Source organism: Pagrus pagrus (assembly GCF_965226575.1).
Source record: "Pagrus pagrus genome assembly, chromosome: 3".
Classification (NCBI taxonomy): Eukaryota; Metazoa; Chordata; class Actinopteri; order Spariformes; family Sparidae; genus Pagrus; species Pagrus pagrus.
This window is the reverse complement of record NC_140187.1, coordinates 13,397,856-13,421,882: the sequence shown is the minus strand read 5'-3', so window position 1 is coordinate 13,421,882 and position 24,027 is coordinate 13,397,856. Positions and strand designations below refer to the sequence as shown.

Genomic DNA, 24,027 nt, shown 5'->3' with positions numbered 1-24,027 from the left:
TTTGGAAAATACTGTTTAGCTGCAGCCGTACTATATAACCTTTCTTCAGTACTTCCAGCAGTATGTGACAGTCATTCCTCAATATACAACAAATCAAATTAATGCCACTGGGACACTGATACGCAACCTAAAATGGATGGATGGATGGATTAACCAATTCGAAGAAAATTCTGCTAAAAATGATTTAGTCATTGAAAGTTTTGCTAAAATCGATACTGGCCTATTATGAGTTGGTAACAGTAGTAACAGTGTTTGCTGTCTATCGAAACATAAAGAGCTTCCTGCATGTCGAGACACTGTCAAGATGATCCCACGTTTAGTTATGAGGTGCGTAACATTTTCCTAAAGTCTGCATAAAATAAGAAAACATTATGTAACCAACATTACTGACGATGGGGAGAAAGAGAAACATTTTAAGGGCTTTTGTGGTTTAAAGATTTTTTCAGTACCGTCTGTAGCCTTTCAGGAAAGTGAATTCGATGCTTTTAAAACTGAACCAGGACCTGCGGATACCCTCTTAATACATTTCCGCGCAAAAAGAGCAAGCATTAGTCATAATGTCTGATATTACGCCTTTATTAAGCTGCCTTCTTTTCCTCTTCTTGCTCATTTTAGCCCTAAAAATAAACTGCACTGCTCTCTCCTCATGAAGCTCCACTGCAAAGGTTAACACTCCCTTCAAGGCATCTTCCTCCTTTGTACCCCTTTTCTGCTCTCCCCTTACCCTTTTTTGCCTCGACCGATTTCTAGCTTTAATCCACTATCTCACAGTCTCTCCCTTCTTTCTCTCATTTTTCCTGTCCCTTCTCTCGCTATGCCGGGCTGCGCTGCTCAGGAGAACAGTGCAGGGGGGGTATAAATCGTCGTCAGGATCCACGCGCTAAGCAACGAGTTCATCAATTCCCATTTGTAGGAGGCATTTCTATTTAGGCCCCTAATATATCAATTTAATGATTTTTTTTTTTTGTCCTGCTGCTCACCAACCCCCCTCCAACATACCTCCACCCGTCACCCTCCCTCTCTTGCTTCATGCTAAATGTAGAATTTAAAGTGTGCTGTCTTGTGCTCGAGACGCACAGAAGAGCCATTTAATATGTGCAGGCTTCTATTATAAGTCAGACACTGGGGATGGATACGAGAGGGAGACAGAGGGACAGAGGTTGTGGTCGGGTGGAGACCAACTGAGCATGTGCGTGATGGAAAGAAGGTAAAGGAGGTGAGAAAATGAGGAAAACTAAGGGAAGAAAAAGAGAGACAGTAACAGTGCTAAGCCATGATCGTCCAATCCTGGCTTAGCACTGTAACTACGTATAGCAGGTCTGTTGAGCTTTGGATTTATCCACATGTTCAAGCAGTGTGGACACTTCTGGAAAATACTGTATCGGAGTGGCGGCTAACATTCGCAGCTCTGTCCTTATCAGCAAGGCTCATTGTTCAGTCCAACATTTGACATAGTGTTTAAAATTATGAATGATTTAGCATACATCTAATTTCTGTCTTTCTTGTCCAAGTGTGTTAGCTAAACAAGGTTATGTTAGAATTAAATAGTCTTATCTTATAATGCTAAAAGTCAGAAACTCATGTACGTAAGGGGATAAAAGAAAGAAACTACAGGTAGGAAATTTAAGTAAGGGACACAATCACATAAAAGCAAATACCTCCACCAAGGCAAACAGTTTTCTTTAACTCAATCAAGTCTAATCCAGTATACTTGAATCCGCTAGATCAAAATTTTTATTAGAATCGGTATCAAATTGTACTCACTCATAGATACCAGACACCTAAATAAACTAAAAAATGTCTTATCTCACAACATTTAGAGAGAATGAGAAACTCCTGGAAACGTCCCTTTATCAGTGTCCACACCCAAAGTTAATGGGGTCCTTTCTGGGCCGAGACCCATCCTCCATCCAAGTTTCGTGGAAATCCATTCTGTAATTTTGTGTAATCCTGCTGACAAACCAACTAACCAACCAACAAGCAAACAAATGGACATGGGCGAAGACATGACCTCCCTGGTGGAGAGACCAAATAAGATGCAAATATAAGAGTAGATATGTAAGGCTTATATAAGGCACATATGTATGTTGCCATGAAGTTTGAATGCATATTTAAGAATCTTTTGGAAACTGCTTCAAACAGCTAATAAAATCTGATGGTAACATTTGTTTCAGCCATCACAACTGACAGGCGCTGGCTAGAATTAAAAGCCTACATGTGTCGACCACTTTCTGAACTCAAGGACCCATTGTTTCACAGATTACTGAGCATTTCCAGTGGCTTAGGAAACAGCCGAGTTTGACACGAAGAGACAGAGAAAAAGACAAAGACAAGGAAAAGTGAAATGGAGGAGACATTTCCTTCTCCCTTATGGCCAAGAAGCTACATACTGCGATCAGACACCAGTGACCTATCTTCTTGCACTTTGAGCCTCAAAAGAGACCAACACCCCTTGCGAGCACTCATTAATTTTGTCCTTAATTTATTCATACTGACAGACATCTGGAGAAATCAGTCTGAAATTTCTCAATAGACACTTAGCCCGAGTCTACACACTGCACTGTGTCAGTAGAGATAAAATGGACAAATCACTTTGAGAATATGGTAACCTGCACTTTCCTTTCTGAAGGATTCTTTTAAGTCTCTCATCAGTGAACACCAACTTCATATAGAGGTACTGAACTCTGCGAGGAGTTCACTTTTTTTTTTTCAAGATGCTGATGAGCTGGCAGCCCTCACTGGCAGACAGACAATCTTCCAGAGACTAGAACTCAAGTATGAAAGTGGAGTCTAATCAAAAAGGAAAAAAAAATCTTTTAACAAAATCAAATAATTAAGGTCGGAGAATAAGCTTAATTAGAAAGCTGTATAAGAGCATTACCCTCATTGTGCAGCCCCACAGACACAGGCAGGAAATGTGTGTGCAGACATGCAAGTATAACAGCTAAACTTATCATTAAAATTATAATGAACTCACTGTAATTCTTTGTATACAGTCAACATAATTGTTTTATTATGTCTTCAAATTTCCTACATCTATTTGCATTCAACTCTAGAGCTGAAACGATTAAGTAACGACAATCAAGTACACTTTTTGTTTTAAAAAAAACAAAAAACAAAAGTTCAGTTGTTCAAACTTCACAAATGTGAATATTTGATGTTTTTCTAAAATATTTGTAATAGCAAAATGTATATATTCGTGTATTTTCTGATAATTTATAGACCAAGTGATTATTTCATAAATTGACAAATAAATAAATAATAAAGATCATCATTAGCGGTAGCCCCATTCTACTTAAAATAGTGCAAAACACACCCCCACATACTGTGAATGACTTAAACATACATTATCCTGTATTACATGCAACACCAGTACCCCTCAGATAAGGAATGCAGTCTTTAAAGTAGTGTGTGTGTGTGTGTGTGTGTGTGTGTGTGTGTTTGTGCCGGTCTGTGTACATGTGTGTCTGTGCGTCTTCACCTTCCTCGCAGCTACTCATTCATCTCAGTTTGACAGTCCCATTACCAGAGGCAGCTACTGTGGCTCAGAAAAGAGCATTGGGAGCACCAGGGGTAATACCACTTAGCAAAGCCATCGTGCTGACGCTTACTTTTCCTCCACGTTCTGCCATTACAATTAGCATCATGCTAATGTTTTCCACAAAACATCAGTCCCCTGTGTGTCGTAATAAAATGCCTTGAAGAGGATTTTAACCGCATTTCATGAAAAATAAAGAAAAACCCTGCAACAGCTTCACATGGCAAATTCCTCTGCCCAGTGATAAATACAGGCAGTTGTCCTGCAGGTACAGGCCCATGACTGCGACAAACAACTTGATGAGGTCGTGCAGAATTTCAGCTGTAATTGTTTTGGGACTGTCTGGAAGTTTTTTAGACCAGGACACTCATAGCTGCCAGTCCACTGTCACCGAGCCCCAAGCTAGTTATCAGTTGTTTCAGAAGACAGCTTACCAGTAGCATTGGTCGTTGTTGTCCAGTAGTTTCTCCACCATGTGCTCCACTCGGACAAACCAGCTGGGGACCGCTTTGTAGATCAGAGGCGTGTCGGACCTAAAAGGGCATAAACACGTTACATAAAACATAAGGCTGCAACATATGGACTCAAAAAAGTTTCCAAAGCATTGATGAAAAATGCATTTTTAAAACAAACCGAGGAAGCAAGCCATTCATTTTCAGGTTGGAACTAAGGATTGTTATTTTCATTAATTCTTCATATTGTGTGTTATATATTGTTAGATTCTGTCCTGCTGTTGGTCTGCTATATTGATCACTTAATTCCCTTTAGAAACAGGGCTGGTACAGTCAATAATAGACCTTTTTCACGGCAGGTGTAAATAACAGCATTTATGTCAATGACTGAGCATGTCGGCTCACCAGAGCCATTGAACTGGCTCGTCTAAATGGAATGCAGCCATCTTTAATGTTATTTATTACATCTGTGCCTTTCCTGCCTTGACAAGTCAAAATGTCTGCCAGGAGAAGGATCAATTGGTGGCAGTGCTCTTTAACCACAATAGCACGGCTGTTGGAATGGAAATATCATTCGTTTGGTCCGTCCACCACTTTGGTTCAGACTCAAATATCTCAACAACTGTTCAAAAGTTTGCCATGAAACTTTGCACAGATGTTGTCATCAGTTCCAACATCAGGTCATAATCTAATATATCATATATTTAATTATATTTTATTACCAAATATCTGCAAAAATAATGATATTCCCATTAGTCGCAATACTACTTCAGCTGGGTTTAGCGCTAATTAGGACATTTTTGCATGCTAACACAGTAAACTAAGTCGATGAACAACGTATAGGCTTTATATCTTTAAAATATCTTCATGTTAACATTATTGTGAACATGTTAACATAAACATTTAGCTCAAAGCTCCTCTGTTCCAATGTACAACCTCATGGAGCCGTTAGCATGGCTGTGGACTCCATCTTGAGAAAAAGCTGGAAAATATGAGCCAAGGTAAATTCAATTGACAAATGTGTTCTGAACGTACATGTGGTGAAAATATCGATCTCAGTTTTTACCATCCTAATTCTATTAACTTGCTTGAATCCTTGCTACCTAATATATTCTAACAGTGTTCCACTACCGTTATCCCTACCACCAATTTGTGGTTTTCTTTTCAAGTTTTGTCTCAAGTGTAGCTCCCTCCGCCATGACTGAGTTCAACCTTACAGGTACTGAGTGGTTAATAACACAACTGTTTCATCTCTCTGAGCCTGTGTCTCCTTGTGGCTCAGAGAGCACATCACTGCATATTTACTGGGTTAATTAATCCTGCTCAGGTCAGCCTGCAGCTGCTCCAAGCGAGAGAGTGATTTAGTCTGCTCAAAAATTAGATTGTGTATGTGTGTGTGTGTTAGCTATGATGTGATAATATGGGTCCTTGAGAGGTTACATGTGTGTCACCTCAGTGGCATTGGCTTTATGAATTGATTCTGTGCGGAGACCACAAAACCTATATTAACGTCCTGCACTGATGCTCCTGAGGGAGGCACAGGCACGCGCTGTACTGAACGCTGAACTGTACAATATGTCGTCTACCACTAAATAAGGCTACCTGTGTTGAAGTCTAAAGCGTAATTCATCAGGTGTGGCTATTTTAGAACAGTTGTTTTAAGAGGCCACGGTGGAAGACTCAAAGAGAAGCTGTTAATTTAAGTGAGTTGGAAGGAGCCCCTTCAACATGACACAGAGGAAACATTAGTTTTATAGTTTGAATTCTGCAGATGTCTCACCTCCAGCAGAAGGGGTAACTATGTTTGAAACTGCTCGCATTGACGAGGCGACCCTTCTCCTTCAGCCACTTGATGATATTCTTGTCAGCATCCTATAAGAGAAAACCAAAACAGTGGACACAATTTATAAACTAAGCTTTAAAGAGCGACTTCATACCAAGCTGAAAAGACAGAGGACAGTGTGTCAAATCGAGCCGGGCTGATTCGCACTTCCAATGCCAGTTTTACCGTGCCGAGTTTGGCCACGGCCTCTCCACAGAACGTGAAACATATTTGTCACTGAATTAGTGGAGCTTTGTTAGCTGCTATTCTGTGAAAGTCCTGTGGGGTAAAGAGGAAGAGTATTTACAGCCACTCCTTTGACCACTACAAGACAAGCACGACATATTAATATCATATTTATTACAAATTTTGTCATAAAATGTCAGCAGTATTTAACACTGCAGTGGAAAAAAATGTCTGGATTTTGCGCATCTGAGAAATGAAGAGATTTTAACATTTTTAAGGTAATTTAGTTAACTTAAACATTTGGCTGCCACATATTATAATGTAAAAGTCACCAGATCAAGACAATATTGTGTATTCATAATGTGCAGTAGTGTGCTCAGCTATAGCTGAATTTATTACTATAGTTTTCAGCTGGATTATATTGTTTTTTGTTACATTGCTATCTATCTATCACATTATATTATGTTTTCCAGTACAGACCAGTTGATCACCTGTACATATGCTACAACAGCAACCTAGAATAACATGTTTTCCTGGCAAATGGCCATTTTCTTTTCTTTATTTATTTATTTCTCATTTAATATGATAACACTCCTGTGCGTCACTGGCAGTGTGTTTCTCCAGCTATGGCGACATATAAGGCAAATCATTTATCTTACCTTTCCTCTATCACTAGGCTGTCTTGTCTTTTAATTTGAATTTTCTCCTTGAGGTTGAAAAGCTCTGGATCCTTGAACACACAACAGCTTTGTGCTTCACTTTTAGAAAACTCAAGGTAAACTCAGAGCCAAGGCTACGGTCTGCTCATACGGCTATGATAAATATCACCATAGAGGTAGGGAGAAATTGTCTGTTTTGTCATCCAGCTCACCGTTTATGACAAACAATCTAATATGCAATCAGCCCTGTGCCTCATCACACACTATTTCACCTCCTCTCTAACCAAGCTCGCAGTGCAATTCACAGCACGCTCATAAATATGACTTTTCAGTGAGGTGTTTGCCAGTCTGTTGGTCGTGACCTCTTTGTAGAAGAGAGGGCTTTTAAACTTTCTCAGTCAGGAGTAAATTTTGTTATGCCCTGACCTGGGCTCATTAAAACATGAAAGTACACCTGTGATGTGGAGGCTCATTGGATCTCCGCCTGCAACCCACTGAGGATGTGAATAAATCCATTTCACCAGCTGGCCAATTGTGTATAAACAAGAGTGACTAGATATGTTACTAGATTACCAACACATTTTTGTGACTCTTAGAATCTCTTCGTCACGAAGCATAAATAATCAGCAGAGCTACCAGCTCCAAAACGTCTCTTTTTTTTTCTTCATTCATTTTTCTTTTGTATAATGATTTGAACTACCAGACTGAGCCTGCCTGCTGTGAAAAACAACAACCAAAGGCAGCCATTTTATTCCTCAGTGGCACACTTTGAATTTCCGTACAAGATGAAGTATGTAGTTAAATACTTAACTATAATTTACTGGGCTCGACTGCGTAAGAAATGCTTTTCAGCACATTTCCTGTTCTGTAGGTTAAAATGAGGGTTTGGAAAAGGTAAAGAGATGGATAGAAAAAGTAGACATTAAGAAAATACATTGAAGAGTAAAAAAGGCACCTCACTGGAGAAAGGAAGAAAGATCAATGCATTATGTTGTATGCACTCACTTCAATCTTTATTAATTAACAGGTCAACATTAGTGTAAGTGGTCAATAGAACATATGGAACAATCAGGGGGCATTGTAAAGACCAGTAATAACACTAATGATTTTGTTTTTTCTGCTTCGTTTGCATTGAGATGTGACACATCACAGCAGCACTCAAGTGTTTTCCTCTGAAGGAGGTGGGATCCAAAGGTTTCAAGAAGCAGTGATGGCAAAAAGTGAGCAGATGTAGCAAAGGGGAGTGACAGAAATGGCAAGAGAGGTCTCAGAGCGGGGTTGATTTAGCAGGAAAAAAGGGAAGGAGGATTTGGCACTAGGAAAAGGAGTAAAGGAAAAGGGTATGAAGAGGAGACCTGAGGGCTGCCATAAATCAAGAATTGGAGGTGACAGAGTTGGTTAGATGCTTTGAAATAATGGCAGAACATTTTAAGAAAGACTGGGAAGAATTGGGAAGCAGGCAGGCATAAGGATAAGGGGGTCAGGGTGTGGCAAGGTAAGTAATGGGGGAAATAGGGCTGGGTATTAAACCACAATACTTCTTGGGTACTGAGTGAAATGTTTCTGTAGCCCAAAGTACCCCTTGTACTTTCAAGTACAGAAAGCTGGCATCAAATTTTTGGTCAGATATGTAATTTGTTTACTTATTTTTAGCTAAGGTACTTTGACAAATTTGGTAAAGCCTCTAAGAGAAGTCTTAATGTACGTCTGCGCGCCAGCATCTCTAAAAGGTCAGAGTCTCCTTCAGTTTTTCAAGTTATTGCCAAAAAACATGTATTCAAAATTTGATATTATTGTCCTTTGTACTGCTTTACAAACTCAGCTGTCAAATCTCTTCTGGTAATGAAACATTTCAAACAATACTCAGCCCTTAAGGTAAGGAGGATAAAATAGGGAAAATGGGTAAGATAGGGAAGTCTTTTAACAAGAATGAGCTGATCTCTCTGCTGGTCTTCTGTGGCTGCTTTAGACTTGCGGCTCCTCTCATCTCTGACACATTTAGAGCTCTTTAGCAATTCCAAGCCTGCTCTCCTCTCCTTCCAGCAGCTTCCTGTAGGTGGCGATCTCCGCATCCAGCTTGAGCTTAATGTGCAGCAGTTCCTGGTAGTCTTGGAGATACTTGGTCATCTCCAGTTTGGTTTCGCAGAGCTGGGCCTCCAACTGAGCAATGACACCCTCGAAGGTCCCCACCTTATCCATGTGGGACATCTCCATGTCCTCCAGCTGCTGCTCCAGGGCTGCGTTGCGAGCCCTCAGCCCGTCAATCTGGTTCTGGAGGTCTGTCACTTGGTTGTGGAAGGTCGTGATCTCGTCTTTCATGGTCTTCATTTGCTCCTCATTTTTGCCAGCGTGCTGCTTGAGGGTGTCAAACTTGCCCTTGTACCACTTCTCAGCCTCCTGGACGTTGCGGGCAGCGACAGCTTCTATCTCTACACGCATGTTGCGCAGATAAGCAGCCAGGTCAGGCCGATCACCATCCAGCTCTGAAGAAATCTTTGCGTCCTCAATCTGCTTCATGAGGTCAGCAACCTCTTCATCATGCAGCTTCTTGAGGAACTCTATCTCGGCCACCAGTTGCTCTATACGCTTCTCCAGCTCAGCCTTCTGCAGTGTGGCATTGTCAACATCCTGGCGAAACTCCGTCAGGATCATCTCTGCCTCTTCTTTAAGGGCCAGCTCCTCCTCCAGCTTTAGTTTCCACACTTCAACCTCCTCTTCAATGTAGCCTCGTTCAATATCAGCTGCTCCTTTCTCATTAGTCAGGGTCTCAATCAGGTCCCGCACCTCCTTAAACTTGAGCTCATATTCTTCTCCGATGCCTGCGGGGCCTCCCTTGTAGCGACCGTGCAGGGCATCAAGCTGACCTTGGAGAGCAGCATTCCTCTGCTCTAGCGCCTGGACCTTCTCGATGTATCCTGCAAACTTGACATTGAGTTCCTGCATCTCCTCTTTCTCGTTGGCATGTTGCTGGTGTATCTCTGTGCCCACCTCAACGGCAGTGCCACGATAGCCCGAGCGTCCACGGCTGTCATATGAGGTTCCACGACACCGGGAAGGCGATGGGCTCTGAACCCTTACTCTGCCGCTGGAGCCGCTGACCTGCAGGCTCTTCTGGGTGTAAGACGCAGCTCTCATATTGTTTAAAATACTGGGTTTGTATTGCAGTTAACAGAGGAACAGCTGCTCTCTCAGCCTCTCTTGTGTCACGACTGACGCTCCCTCAGATCACCTCTGAGGTTTTATATGGCAATAAAGAATGTCTCGGACAGTCTTGAAACTCACGCTTGGTTTTAACATATTTCAAAAGTGGACTATGACAGACTTTGAGTGAACTGTTGCTGCATGCTCTTTATTAGCTAACGCTGTACTGCTAGTGGCCAGGCAGGTCAAGTCCACTCCCTGGCCTTTGCGCCAGGATGTGAAATAGTGATCAGATCATGTATGACTGTTATTTTCACTCACTATCCACTTATGATGGTAATGAAGTTGGGTGTGACAGGCAAGAAGAGGGCACCCGGTACACTGGTAAACAGTGACAATATGCTTTGGCCAGCAGGTTTTTCATCACAACTTTGTGAAACTGCTCTGACGTGGGTCCCTGAACTCCCACATCAATGAACAAGCCATCAAACTAGAGTAATTCAAAGGTCATATTGATAACATTTTTATGCTGACAAATAATTTTTTTTAAATAATCTACACTGCTTGTAAAAATGTGCAGAATAAAAGTATCACCAGTTTCCATTTTCATTGGTAATAGTGGTAAGACCAAGAAGATAGATAACATTTCAACACAACTGTCCAGAATAAAAAAACAAGAACAATTCAATACATACAGATGTATTTTCCAGATACAAACAATGGAAACGAACCTGCTATTTATCCTGTGTGTCATGCCAGTGGCTCTCACCAGGGTAGAATGTCTGAAATGTCTGCTAACCTAATCTACATGTAAATGTCTGATGTGTCACTCACTTTGACATACTGTCCCGCGAAGTCAGTGACCTCTGAAGTGAAGCAGCCCGAGGCGTCCACAGGGCAGATAGGAGCCTGGTCCCTCTGGATGATGTTGAATTCTGTGCACACCCTGTGATCATCCTACGGAGAGAATAATATACAGTTTAAAAGGGTTTTAGTGAGTGAATGTGTTTTCTATATTCCTTCCCAATGTAACTGACTGCAAAATTACACACAGTTTAACTTGATGCAATGGTAAGTCGATTATAGGGTTGCAACCAAAAGATTATTTTTATTATTGATTTATTTGTGACGTCAAGTTCTTTTGTCCAACAACAGTCCAAAACCCAAAGACTATTAATTTACCGTCATAAATGACAAAGGAAAGCAGCAAATCCTCACATTTAAGAAGTTGAACAAGCAAAGGTTTGACATTTTTGACAGAAAAATGACTAAAGCGATTAACTGATTATCAAAGTAGTTGGTAATTAATTGTCATTTGATTGAGTAATCAATTAATCAACTAATCGTGGCAGCTATAGTTGATAAACCAATTAGTTGACTTACAGAAAATTAAATGGCAAGAACTGAATTCAGTTCTCCAATACCAAACGCTTAAGTCCATGTTTTAATGGATTTCAGTGCAAAAAAATAAGGTCTGGGACTGTTGAAATCAGTTTAATCAGTAATGAAATTAATTTTTATTTGCAGCCCTCATTATAACAAAGTGATGTACGGTAGCCTATAACACATTTGAAAATGTGTTTACCATTAATTTAATCACTTTATTTTGATAATATATTGATACAGTGACACATTTATTTCAATTGTTTCAGTAATTTTATCCAAACAGACCAAACTGTATGTGAAAATAGGTAATTATCAAACCCAGTTTGACCCAGTGATTCAGCCAGTTTGAATAGTTCAAGGATACGTTATGACTCCATATTAAATTCCTTGTTGAGCTGGATACTTTTTGCAGTGTTGAAATAAGCACTTCTGGTATGTGACAGCTATGCATGAAAGAGCTGCGTACTGTCCAGTTGTAATGTATTCTGTATTCAAACACCCTGTCAAGATCCAAGATGGATGGCTCACACGGTCATTCACATCTAGTCATAACAACATAAAGCTTGAAAAATGTTGTTCTGCAATGCGTTTGACCTCACCGTTTATCTTTAGAGCACATATTTGTGTTTCAGATTTTTAATCTCAAAGTGAATGTGGTCACTAGTTAACAAAACTCATCCCAGTTAAAAACAAATTCGAACGAATAAAAAATGTAAATTGTGGTGAGAAAGGTTTCGTTCACAGCCTCACAGGGACTGAGCTCCAGAAAAACAAGCAGAGACTGAGTGTGTCCACAGCTGGCCACAGCCACAGGGACATCCATCTGCCCTTGACAAGGACATTTTACCTATTAGCAATGACCCAATATCTTTGATAGCAATGTAACATTGGCCTCTACACTGTAGGAATACATTGATACTGTAGCCTTAAAATATTAATTAAATACACACAGGTGTTTCATTAAGTACTCTTCATTAAGCGGCGAGTCCACACTATTCTACATTTATTAGAAGAATACAAAGATAAGATAACAACATGGAGGAAAGTGCAAGATTCTTAATTAAATGGTTTTACCAAACAGGGTCATAGTTCTCAAGTGGGCCCCGATTCGTCTTGATAAAATGTGGTTCACTTCTTCAGCTCAAGATTTCAACCAACAAATGTATCTATGATTAATAAAAACCTTGTTCACGGGGGAGGGTAAGCACTACATTCTCTTGTAAAGTGACATATAAACCAATGCCTGCATGTGTAAAGCCCACGCATACACACATACAGGAGCTACACTTGCTTAAGGCACTCAAAGCAATCCAACTGGAGAAAACACAAGTGATGGAAACAAGAATAAAAACCCTTCTGCAAATTCAGAAATACAACATCATTTATTTGTCAAGGCAATTATGGACGCTGGTTTTTTACCGAAGGATGGCAGGGAAACAATCCAGAATTAAACTCAACAAAAGATATCTTGTTTTACTTCATGGGTTTCATCCATACGAGTATCTGCAGCACAGGACAATCAAGCCTAGCCTACTGGAAGCAATGTTACCTCTGCCAACGAGGTTGTGTTTTCACCCGTCTCAGTTTCTTTGTTTGATGGTTGGTTTGTCAGCAGGATTACACAAAAAAACTACTACAAGGATTTCCAGGAAACTTGGATGGAGGATAGGTTACAGCCCAGAAGATCCGGATAAAGAGACAGATCCAGGAATTTTTTTCTCACTTTCCTTAACATTGCAGGATAGGGTGTTTTTCTACATCCTTGTTTTGAATAGAGAATGTTGCATGGATCTTGATGAAAAACATCTTAGGTTTACTTAGGCGTACCTCTCTTCCAAATCACTCAAGGAAGTGAAGTACATTATAATTAAAAGGAGGAGGGCTTAGTGAGCTTGACAGTGACAGAAGGGAGCAGGATCAGGGCTGCACGCAGGACAAACGAGCAAATGTCTGTTCATGCTCTCAGCCACAACAGTACACTTCATCTGAGCAATTCTACAATTTAAAGCTAGATTTATATTTTAAACTCTGTTGGTCTTTTCTTCATCAGTACTTGAATACACCTGCAGTTTCCTATCATAATATTATAAACGTGTGCCCCAGTAGTGGTGCTGAAACAATTAGTTGATTAACTGATTATTGACCACTACTGAGTAATTCATCAAGTTAAAATGCAAAACATTTCCTAGTCTGTGCTTCTCAAATGGGAGAATTAATAAGAGCAGTAAAGCACACAATGGAAAAAAAGGTTTTGGTTACAATCCAGGCGAAGAAAAAAATATAAGAAAACGTCTCACTCACAGCTCCAAAGTAAGGCGCCTGGTGGACCACTCCTGTACCCTCTTCCTCCCTGACGTAGTTATCAGTCACCACCTGGAAGGCTCCTTTCTCCCCACACTGAAGTGAAACGAGAACGGGGTGAATTAGATGAAGGTGGGCGAGCGGTGAGGAAGCAAAATAAATAGAGCCAAGGACAGTAGGAGAGAGATTAAAAGAAAGATTTAGAGTACATAAACTGAGATGCCAATACGTGGTCAGACAGGTAATTAAGGTGAGTTTTGTGACAAACAATACATAAAGCAGCCAAACAGCAACATTAATGGGAACACAGAGTCTACAAACCTCTGCAAAGTACTGGAAAAGGGGCTTGTATTTCTTCCCTTTCAGCGTCTTGCCAGGAAATCTAAAAACACATAAAACACAAAGTCCTTGTTTCAATAACTGTAATTCACCTTCCCTTTATGCCTCTATTCTGCACCTCCCTTTGCTCCACAATCATGAGGGAGTAAGCACCTAGTACAAAAACAGTAACTACATTAACACTTACAACACTATTACAAGGGTCTGCCATATTAGCTTCTATGACAATTAGCATATACAGAGAGCTGAAAATCAGTTCTGTGTACCCTGCGTATGGTTGCTCTTAAGATCTGACAGTAATGAAATAGGACTGCACTGTGTTGTTGAATACGTTCATGTCATTTTGGAGAAATTAATTCCCCTGCAGCTCAGCAAAAGACTGCTGTAGTTTACACTTACAGGCTGAGGTATTTCAAATTACAGTGAAACAGAAGGTAGAGTGTCCTAAGCTACCGTAATGTCAGTCGAATCTACCAGAATATGTCGTCAGTAGGGATGCACTATATATATATATCGACCCGATAGATACTGAGAAATGTATATTTTTGGTGGCATCTGTTAAACTATAGTTAATAAATGTAGTTGAATATGGAGCCCAATTGTATTCAATGACCTAACAAGCGCAGCATCTACACAATACAAGCACGTTGTGGACGTATTTTATACGTTTTAAAAGGAAGATTACACAATTGCAATACGTGTGAATACGGAATATGGAAACATAAATCAGGGGTTATAAATTTCTTTTTACAATCAAAAATGTGAAATTATCGGTTTACTTATCGGTCTCGAACAGGAGAAGCAGGTATTTATTGGTTACTGGTATTGGCTGAAAAATAACCCATGTCATGCATCCTTAGTGGTCAGGGTTTACTTATAAGAGTGATTCAAATAAAATCCTTAAAATCTGATTGGATCATTCAAAAGTGGGCGTGGTTTAGAAAAAACGCGCAACACAAAGCTGTGCAGATAAAGAGCTGTAGACTACATCTTACCTTTTTTTTTTTTTTAAAACAAAACATATTAGCATATGAAAGTAACAACACAAAAATGAATAACACAAAATGTCATTCCTTGTGTCTTTATAGTGTTGCACGCTTGATGTATTTTTTGGGGTCCTGTGTACTTACTTGTCCAGGAGAGTGTACTCGCTCTCAGACTTAAACAGAGCTCCCAGCCTGGCCTCCATCATGATGTAGGTCTTGTGTGTGGTGTTATCTGACAGATGGACAGAGAAACACTTGTGAGTGTACTGTTGACCAAGGGTTTTAACACTTTGCTATCAGCCTTGTGTTAATGGAATAAATCTAGACCTATCATTAACCCAAGGATCCCTATATAAATCATGTACTGCTGTTACATGGAAGCAGATTTTAAAATAACCGAAATGATGATGAAAAATGTGTTCAAACATCGGTATCGGCCCAGAATCTCACACTCAGTGGATTACTTATCCTGCGTCATAGTAACAGTCAGCCACAAAGTCAAGGTCAGGTGAGGACCCCAACATGTGGCTACAACCATTCAACCAGCAACTGTGCTCACTGAAAAGTTTCCGCCTCGTGTAGGATGACTGCCTGACATTTTGGGAACGTGAACCCTCCTGGAAAACTGGCCAAATGGGGAATTTAGGAAAAGGCGAGGATGAGAACAGCAGGGACAACAGTTGTAAAGAGGGCAGAAACCAAATGGTCTGAAACGGTGAGACACAAGAAAGAGAGGGAGAGAGAGAGAAGGGGGCTGCATCAATAAAAGATGTTTCTTCTCCCTCAGTGGTGTGACAAATGACTGCACAGCTCAGACCTGCTGCTGCTGCTGCTACTGACAGCCCTCAACTCAAACAGCGACAAAGGCAGCAGCAAGGGAGGGAGACGGACAAAAAATGAGACAGACCGTCAGAAAATAAGAACAACGAAGGACAAAAACAGGTGGATGTGGAAGCAAAGGGAGCGATAAGAAAACGAGGGGGAACAAAAATTTGGATGAAGATGAAGTGAGAGAGAGGACGGGAGATAAGAAGAGAGACTGAGCCGGTACAAAAAAAAAGAAGAAAAAAAAAAAAAAAAGAAATTCATTGGTATTCCAAGGCGGTCTCCCATGCAGCACAGCACAGGCGGTGCAGTCAGCATGACAGACTGTGCTTCAACAGTGCCCCCTGCAGGGTCAACGGGGCTATGACAGACAGGTATAAATCTAGGTCATCCTTTTAAAAACCCACCAGTTTCTCTCACAGGGAACCAAAAAACTACAGCAGGAGGGTGACAGAAAAACACTCGCCACCTCTCTGGAGTATCTTTTTATATATATTTGAACAAGGACAACACTTTTTTAAGCGACCTGATTTGAGGTTCATCCACATTCTCAGGTCTGAACTACCGACAAACGCACCTGACACACATGCACATGAATAAAACTGTGGTAAGCTACAGTCACAGGCCTTTTTAAAAAGGCATTTTGACATGTCACATTAGGAAAAGCACAAGGGTTAATAATAAAATCAATAATTCTATTTGCATAAGCTTAGTAGTGTCCAATCATCACATGATTTACTGGGACTCTGAATAGATCAGAGCCACTGTTATCAACACTGTGCTTTTTTCTACCTCGGCTAGTCAAAATGTCTGCTTTAAAAACAAAAAAGGTATGAAAAACATGTCCACATATCTGTCAGTTTCCTGGTGCAAATATATAGTTGATAAATATGCATGCAGTAAGCAAAGAAATTATTCATATCTGAATTTCAAGTTTTTCGGAACATAAAGTGAGATCTTACTCTTATCTTATTCTTACTACTTGATCTGAAAAGCTAATAAAAACTCAAAGACATCTAGATTTCAATGATGTAAAACTGAGAACATAGCAGGTGCTAATATTTGCGAAGGTAAAACATGCAAATGTTTTTCGTAAAACCAATTTAAGCACAAAAAAAAAAGATTGATAATTGAAATTGTCATCCATCATTTTTTCCAGTCAATCAGCTAATCAATTATTTGAGCTGTATGATACACTCAGTTGCCAGTTTATTAAGCACACTTTGCTGAAACTAGTAGTCAAATAAAACTACGGCTGCAACTAAAGTTTTTTTCATTTATTTATCTTATTAAGCCCCCAGTTATTTACTCATAGATTAATATTTATGTGTAGAAAATAGCTTCAAACAATTCTCTGGAAAAATTCCTATAATGATTTCACACAGCCAGACTTCACATCTTCAAATGTCTTGTTTTGCCTCTCAAACACTGCAGCTCTAAACACAATTTTTAAAAAAAATGTTTCAAAGTGGGGGGAATAAAAACAGAAACACTCTCAGTGTAATACAGCGTAGTTCAGCAGCACCACAAGCTACAGCTTACAAATTGACCATGAAGTAGAATCAATACCTCTCTATAACAGCTTCAACAAAAAATGATTATTGGCCTAATAAGGGCAGGATTTATTGCAGGGCTGTTGCATCAGACTGAATTACTTTTAGCTCGGTGTACCTAATAAACTGGCAACTGAGTGACAACAGTGTGGTCCTGAAGCATGAATACTTGATGAGAAGCACAATTAACGTTTTTAATATTAGAGGGAATATGATATCTTGAATTTTCTTTGATCTTTAGAAATCATATTTTGTTGATGTATAATGTTTTGTGTATTTAAAAACTAGAAATTTGTCTTAACTGATACATACTTTTACCTGTTGCACCAAAAAAGCACCTGAATTACCTATCAGAGTCCTGCAGCGTATGTAGAAATATATTTTGGATCTTTAAAAAGTCATCACTTAATATTAAACAAACATCTCTTAGTACATCTGTTAGAAAGCATTACCAAATCCAATACAGAACCTCCAGCAGGGCCATTTTAACGTGGGTGAATCTACATCCACTTGGAGGACAGATAATGTTTTTAATGAGCCTACGTGAACATCAGCTATGCCTTAGCATCAAGTTCTGCTTGAGAGTGTGAAGCGTCTGGTTAGTTGAAGATAAAAACAAAGTTCCAGTCACAGAGAGCCTCTTGTCTTATTTCATCAGCTTACACATAGCCAAAGGCTAGAAAGTCCACTAACACGTTATGCTTCAGACATCCCCTCCTCTGGGTGCAAATTGCCAAGACAGCACTCCTCCTCTGTTAATTTGTTCTTGTTTGTTCTTTCTGAATAAAAACACCCATCAGCTCATACTGTGGTCCAGAACACTGAACCCAGGAGGCAAACAAGATTTTTGGTCGGACATCTTTGGCCTTAGGCTATAGAATTTAAACAACACTGTTCGACAAAACTACCAATCCTGGTAAGTGAAGTATTCCACCACACAAACAGGGGCAGGATATGCGAGCATATATTGCTTCCTTTCCCTACAATGACTTAACAACAAAATAACGGTGTTTCTTGACCATAATGTCAAAGTATCCTGACCACAGGAGACACTGAGAACACAGAGACCAGCTTCTATTTGGACAGAACATTTCAGATCAACAAGCTCTGCAGAGAAGCATGCAGTCCCACTCAGCACATCCCGGCATGGGTGACCAAACCCTGATTTTCAGAAGCTCAATTCCACAAAGCATACCAAATCTGAGCAGGTCTCGAGTATGTAGATAAAAAAAATATTCTCAAAACACTGATATGCATTCTTAAATATAATCTCAATCGTTGAGGTTGCTGTTGTTTTGCTGCACAAAGGGAAAACAAATAAAACTAATTGAGAATGGGAACACTCCCACAATCTAATCTCTACATTTCATAGAGGTTGTGGTATTAAATCCTCTTACTTCTGATTCCAAACTTCACACAACCCGACTGACGAGTGGATCCGTGCTTTGTGAACAAACCAATAGAGTGATGTAGTCATCTAGATGGCTATGCAGATGGGACGAATCACTCCACATGGCTCTTTCTTGGGTGACGATTTGTAAACAATGCAACGTGAATTAAAAGGTAGCAACAAGTGGGATGAGGAGCTTGTGCCAAAAAAAGGCTACAGTATTGTCAATGCCATATTGTGTTTTAATGGTGCAAATGTAGAAATATCATATTTCAAGACTGGCTACAGGGAATTGCAAAAATTGAGAAAAAAAAAGATCAGAATTTGGAATCGTGAATCGTGACTGTGATTAAAAAGATGGTAATATTATTCCTTTCCCAGATCGCCCACCTCTTTATACCAAATGTTTGAAAGCATTTTGCTGTTTTAGATCAATTAGCAGTAGCACTGTTAAGTCACAGCTCGACTGACATCCAATAGTGGGAATATTATAAAATCTAGTGTTAGTTTAAAGCGGTTAAGTATGTTGATTTCTTGTATACTAAGCCCAAAAATTATACTACAAAGACTCCTATATATTGTATATAGTATTGTGCATTATGTTGTATGGAATTGGGACACAGCACTTGTGTCAAGCTTTATTACCTTTGACTTTGACATACAAGAACTCCGGGTTCACACAGAGGGCCAGGTTGCTTGGCAGTGTCCAGGGTGTGGTCGTCCAGGCGATCAAAGATACTTCCTCATCCCCAACCAATGGGAAGTTGACGATCACAGATGGGTCCTGAACATCCTGGAGAAAAAAAATGAAACAAGAGATTAAGTCATTTTTGATATTTACATCTAAACAGCAGATTTTGTGACTACTGCTGCTTTAGACCAGCTGAGGTGTGAGAGGGTTGTGACTTGTGCCAACCTTGTAGTTCTGGTGGGACTCAAAGTTGGACAGGGGGGTGTTGCAGGCAGTGGAGAACGGCATGACTTTGACACCTCTGTAAACCAGACCCTTGTCATACAGCTGACTGAACACCCACCTGAATCAATAAAGACAACAAAAACTTTAAGAAGGAAGTTGAGACACACTGCACACGAGATGACAGACTCGAGACATGGATTAAGTCTTTCTTTGCATCACATTTTTTTATAAAGATTTAAGTGTTTTATTTTAAGTCGATTGTCATTAGTCATCTGTCTTCTCTACTCCTAAATGACCTAAGAGCCTGGCTGCAAATCAAATTTCCCTCAGGATGAAAATCAATTTAAAGTTGAAGACATCATAAAGTGGAGTAGATACTTTAAATCACAAGAAATCTCTGATGAATATGGCTTAGTGCTGTAAGTATATGAAATAGCAGCGAAAATGAATTCCTCATATACAAGTAAAAAATGTATCTTTGAGCAAAAGCTTGTGTATGTAAGATGATAAATATGACATTCATACCAGACAGACTCCATGAACCATGGGTAGAGAGTCTTGTAGTCGTTCTTGAAGTCAATCCACCTTCCCATTCGCCTCACTGAAGTCTAGGAATAAAAAAAGAGACTTGCAGTAAATCAAAAAAATATTAGAGCTTTAATTAGCATTAAATCTAGCATTTTTTTTCTCTCAATTTATCAAGCAGTTGGTAGGTCTATAGAATGGCAGAAAATTATGAAAAATGTTGATTAGTGTTTTCCAAAGTCCAAGATATTTTGTTTTGTCCATAAACCAAAGGTATTCAGTTCACTGTCATGAAGGAGAAAAGAAACCAGAAAATATTCACATTTGAAGGGGAAACTGTGAAACATTTTTGGAGCACTGTACATGTATTAATCATTAATGAAGCTGTCTCACTATATATTGTTTTAGAGCATGTTAACTATGTTGTTCTAAGTCAGACAGCATGAAACAAAATACAAACTGGTCCCACAAGTATGGTTGTAGTTTTCTCACACAAACATATTATTATTATTCCTGCGGTTCGCTCACCTCCCACTCGTTGGCGTATCTCATGACAATGCCTCTGCACTGCTTGTTGTACTCGGCGATGCCCATCTTGGCCACGTCTTCAGGCCCTTTGATCCCCAAAGTCTTATCAATCTCATACTCCTACAAAAACACAGAGCATGAGACCCAATAAATAACCCAGAGATTACTCTGTAAACCTACACAGACCTTTCAGTAAAATTTTAACAGTGTTCGTGACACATTCTTACCACAGGCAGGCCGTGACAGTCCCAGCCAAATCGCCGGTCCACGTGGAAGCCGCTCTGGTGAGCAAAGCGAGTAACAATGTCCTTGATGGTCCCGGCTAGAATGTGCCCATAATGCGGAAGACCCGTGGCAAAAGGAGGGCCATCGTAGAAGGTGTACCTGGTTGGGAAATGGGCAGTAAAATATTTTTAAAGGTCTGGACAGTATTTCCTCACTGATAAAATAAATGAACAAATAGGTGGGTATAAGACAAGATGAGATGACTATTAAGTCTGGAAACACCTTAAATGAGTGTATGTATGGTTGCTGCGTGCAGGGAAAAAAGTGTCTTCACAGCATCTGACCAACAAACAGTGAGTGTGGAAAAAGCAGAAAAATAGTAACAATGGTTGCACATTGACCCGCGTGCTGATATCTGGCCAGTGGTTTGTTTGTGTTTACCATATGAAGTTTAGGCTGTTTCTTTTTTTGTTGTCACTCTTACTGGTGTTGGGTTGATTCTATGGTCATTTCAGAAAGGATAACTTGGTAGCGTTGTTTATCAAACCTCCTAATAAATATCTGTAAGTCAGTTAATGAAGGTCTGCTTGTAACTGTAGTTACTACTTACGTTTGCTTTGTTAATCTTTTGTTGGCCAAAAAAAGAAAAACTTTGGTATTAAAAGGTAATTGATGTACAAATTCTACAATTTCAACCTAAGTAAGACATACAGTACAATAAAGAGAATATACACAAAGTTTTAGATTATTTTTGTTACATGTTATTTGGTAACATCGCTATTAACACGTTAAACTTAATTAAATTGTCTTTTTTTCTCATGCTACATGTTTCACAGGATGGATAAGCACTAATACTGACTAGGATCAGGCTATGACAGTTTATAATTGGCGTCCCACAACAACTGGTTAGTCAGGAAATGCCACTTCTGTACTTGGCAGTGCAACAGCTGGAATGACAATCATTAATCCAAAGCCAGCATTAAAAGATCAGATCACTGTGTTACTGTTGTTATAAACCATTTTGAAAAGCATTCATATCAATTTCTTGCCAAAAAATATCAGAAAACATTTTCTTAAGTAGGCTGAAAGGAGTCATGTTAAAGTGCTGAAGTTTCAAACTAAACTGTCTATAAAATTTCCAATTGTGTATTTTATCACAAAACACATACACAGACACATTGATTTAAGCTGTCTTGCATGAAAGGATAATGTAGCAAAATGTCCACCTCATCTCGTGCTTCAACAGTGTGTCATAGGAATATCTTAAACATAACATTTGCATTTACTTGGGCCTGTTCTTGGACTGTTTGAGGCACTCCTGGAAGCAGCCCTTCTCTTGCCACAGCTGCAGAATCTTCTCCTCCTCAGAGGGAAAGTTGATGGACTCAGAGACCGGTTCCACCATGATGTCTGCCAACAAACAGACCATTAAAAATTGACTCAACAGACTTGTGGAGGAGGAAGACACGTAAATAAAACGCAGTGTACATGTCACGAAGATCACATGATATATGTTTCATTTTTACGCACTTAGGGCCATTAAAATATCCATTATTGTCCCTAATACAAACTACTGAGCTTTGATTGATTAAATCTCACTTTCAGTACACATCCATTGACCCACAGTGCTTCATTCAATACTATATGTAAAGTGAAGTAAGCATTGGAAGTTGTCTTCCTCTATGAATGTGTCCCACCCTCCACAGACCACTTTAGCATCTTATTAATAGCCAACCTGTCAAATCATGTCACTTGTCGATAGTTTCTCAACAGAACATGCAGTCCCTTTAAACATTTAAGCGCTAAAGTCAAGTCCATTTAAAGTATCATTTCCACGTAGAGCTTCTAATTGCACAAATGTTGTCCAAGCTTGTCATTTAACATCCCAAAACTCACTTTTCCACAGCAGTTACTTGACAAGAATGACGCCTCCTTGTTGTTAGCTAGCGAGCTAAGCTAGCCGGTGAGCGCTTCAGTTAGTTAGCCTGTTGCTAAACGGACCACAAAGTTTGTTCAAGGCGACGTTTAAACGCTCACACACACCAGCAGCTATACAGAGAAGTGTGACTGTGATCAAATCTTTACACTGTGATTACTGAGTCTGAATGGATGTACTCACATGTCTGCCCCCGGCTGCCAAGAGAGACAAGAAATGATGCAAGTTGAAAATCAGCGTGAGTGGAAGTGACGACATGACGCACGTTGATGCGTAACATCAAAATAAAATGTAAAAACCCCAGTTCAATTTGTTTTTTCATTACATATCACATATTCAACAAAATTGGAGGTCTTTCCTTACCTTTGAAAGTTTACTAATCAAATTATCAAAATTTCATCAGCAAGCCCTTTTAGCTTGGAAGCTGTCTTTTGACCATCATTTCTCACCTCACAAAGCCTTCCTCTGGAACAGCTGTGACAGACTCATCAGGAACAAATCCTTATTCTTTCATACATGAGAAATATATAAATCGCATCTGCTATGTCTTTCATGATTCTGGCAATATGCTGTCTTATGTCAAGATATTTTTTATTCAAGCATGGTGATGTAATATAAACACGACATACATCTACAAGAGTAGACAGATATACACAAAATCAGATGACATCATGCTTCGTTTTCTTGAATATATATGTATAAAACATAAAAACACAAGACATAGCAGCTATGTGCACAATTTTCCAATTCCTCTCAGAGAATTTAATTATTTAACTTGGCTTATTCCAAATTAAGTGATTCAACTTGTGAGGAACTATTTAAGGTATGGTGAGAATTAATGCTCATAGGATTTAACTTCAACTAGGATTTAACGTGTAAAGAAGAGTAGGTTCATCATCAGGCTCATCAGGTGGGGACCCTCTTTCATTGACATTTCATTGATAGGCCCATGATGTCTCCAGAGGGCTCAACGGTGACACTTGGCATCCCAGGTACACCCTCCTCAGGTCCATACCCTCCTGTCTTCATCTTGCTGCTGAGTTGTTGCCTTTCCTTTAATCCAAAGTCAATTGCTGCTTTTTTTCCTGCTGCATTTGACAATGATTTGATTCTTGAAGTCATTTAGATGAATGATGACGTCTCCCCCCATTTTCTTCAACAGACCGGTCGTAGATGTAGCAACAAAACCCCTGCATCCCCTTTCTACTTGGAATAACATGTTGTAACTTATACTGATGTTTTGGACGGTCTTGAACTAACAGATATAAATTGTAACAAGCATATTGGCCAGATTTTTCAAAGGAATAATAAAAGTGATC

The 24,027-nt window shown here is 39.6% G+C and overlaps 2 protein-coding genes across 3 annotated transcripts in view; both read right to left on the bottom strand.

The window, feature by feature from the left end:
• Positions 1 to 22,945, bottom strand: part of iars1 (isoleucyl-tRNA synthetase 1) — a 56,379-nt gene extending 33,434 nt beyond the window's left edge. Inside the window, exons 1-13 of one of the 2 annotated variants that reach the window (XM_084349714.1) lie at positions 22,892 to 22,945; positions 22,059 to 22,182; positions 20,775 to 20,931; positions 20,548 to 20,667; positions 20,020 to 20,102; positions 19,495 to 19,612; positions 19,224 to 19,371; positions 14,955 to 15,042; positions 13,807 to 13,867; positions 13,486 to 13,581; positions 10,633 to 10,755; positions 5,771 to 5,862; positions 3,973 to 4,071 (exon numbers count right to left, since the gene is read on the bottom strand). In XM_084349714.1, the coding sequence (XP_084205840.1) occupies positions 3,973 to 4,071; positions 5,771 to 5,862; positions 10,633 to 10,755; positions 13,486 to 13,581; positions 13,807 to 13,867; positions 14,955 to 15,042; positions 19,224 to 19,371; positions 19,495 to 19,612; positions 20,020 to 20,102; positions 20,548 to 20,667; positions 20,775 to 20,931; positions 22,059 to 22,177 (1,304 nt within the window). In that variant the 5' untranslated portion in view covers positions 22,178 to 22,182; positions 22,892 to 22,945. Of the gene's footprint in view, positions 1 to 3,972; positions 4,072 to 5,770; positions 5,863 to 10,632; positions 10,756 to 13,485; positions 13,582 to 13,806; positions 13,868 to 14,954; positions 15,043 to 19,223; positions 19,372 to 19,494; positions 19,613 to 20,019; positions 20,103 to 20,547; positions 20,668 to 20,774; positions 20,932 to 22,058; positions 22,183 to 22,668; positions 22,870 to 22,891 lie in introns of those variants that run through there. The other variant, XM_084349715.1, reaches the window with a different exon arrangement.
• On the bottom strand, positions 8,613 to 9,792 carry LOC311254514 (vimentin; the record flags this gene model as incomplete). Its single annotated transcript, XM_084348316.1, has 1 exon — positions 8,613 to 9,792. The coding sequence occupies one exon, from the start codon at positions 9,790 to 9,792 to the stop codon at positions 8,656 to 8,658; it is 1,137 nt and encodes a 378-aa protein (XP_084204442.1). The 3' UTR covers positions 8,613 to 8,655.
• Positions 22,946 to 24,027: the final 1,082 nt, after the last annotated feature.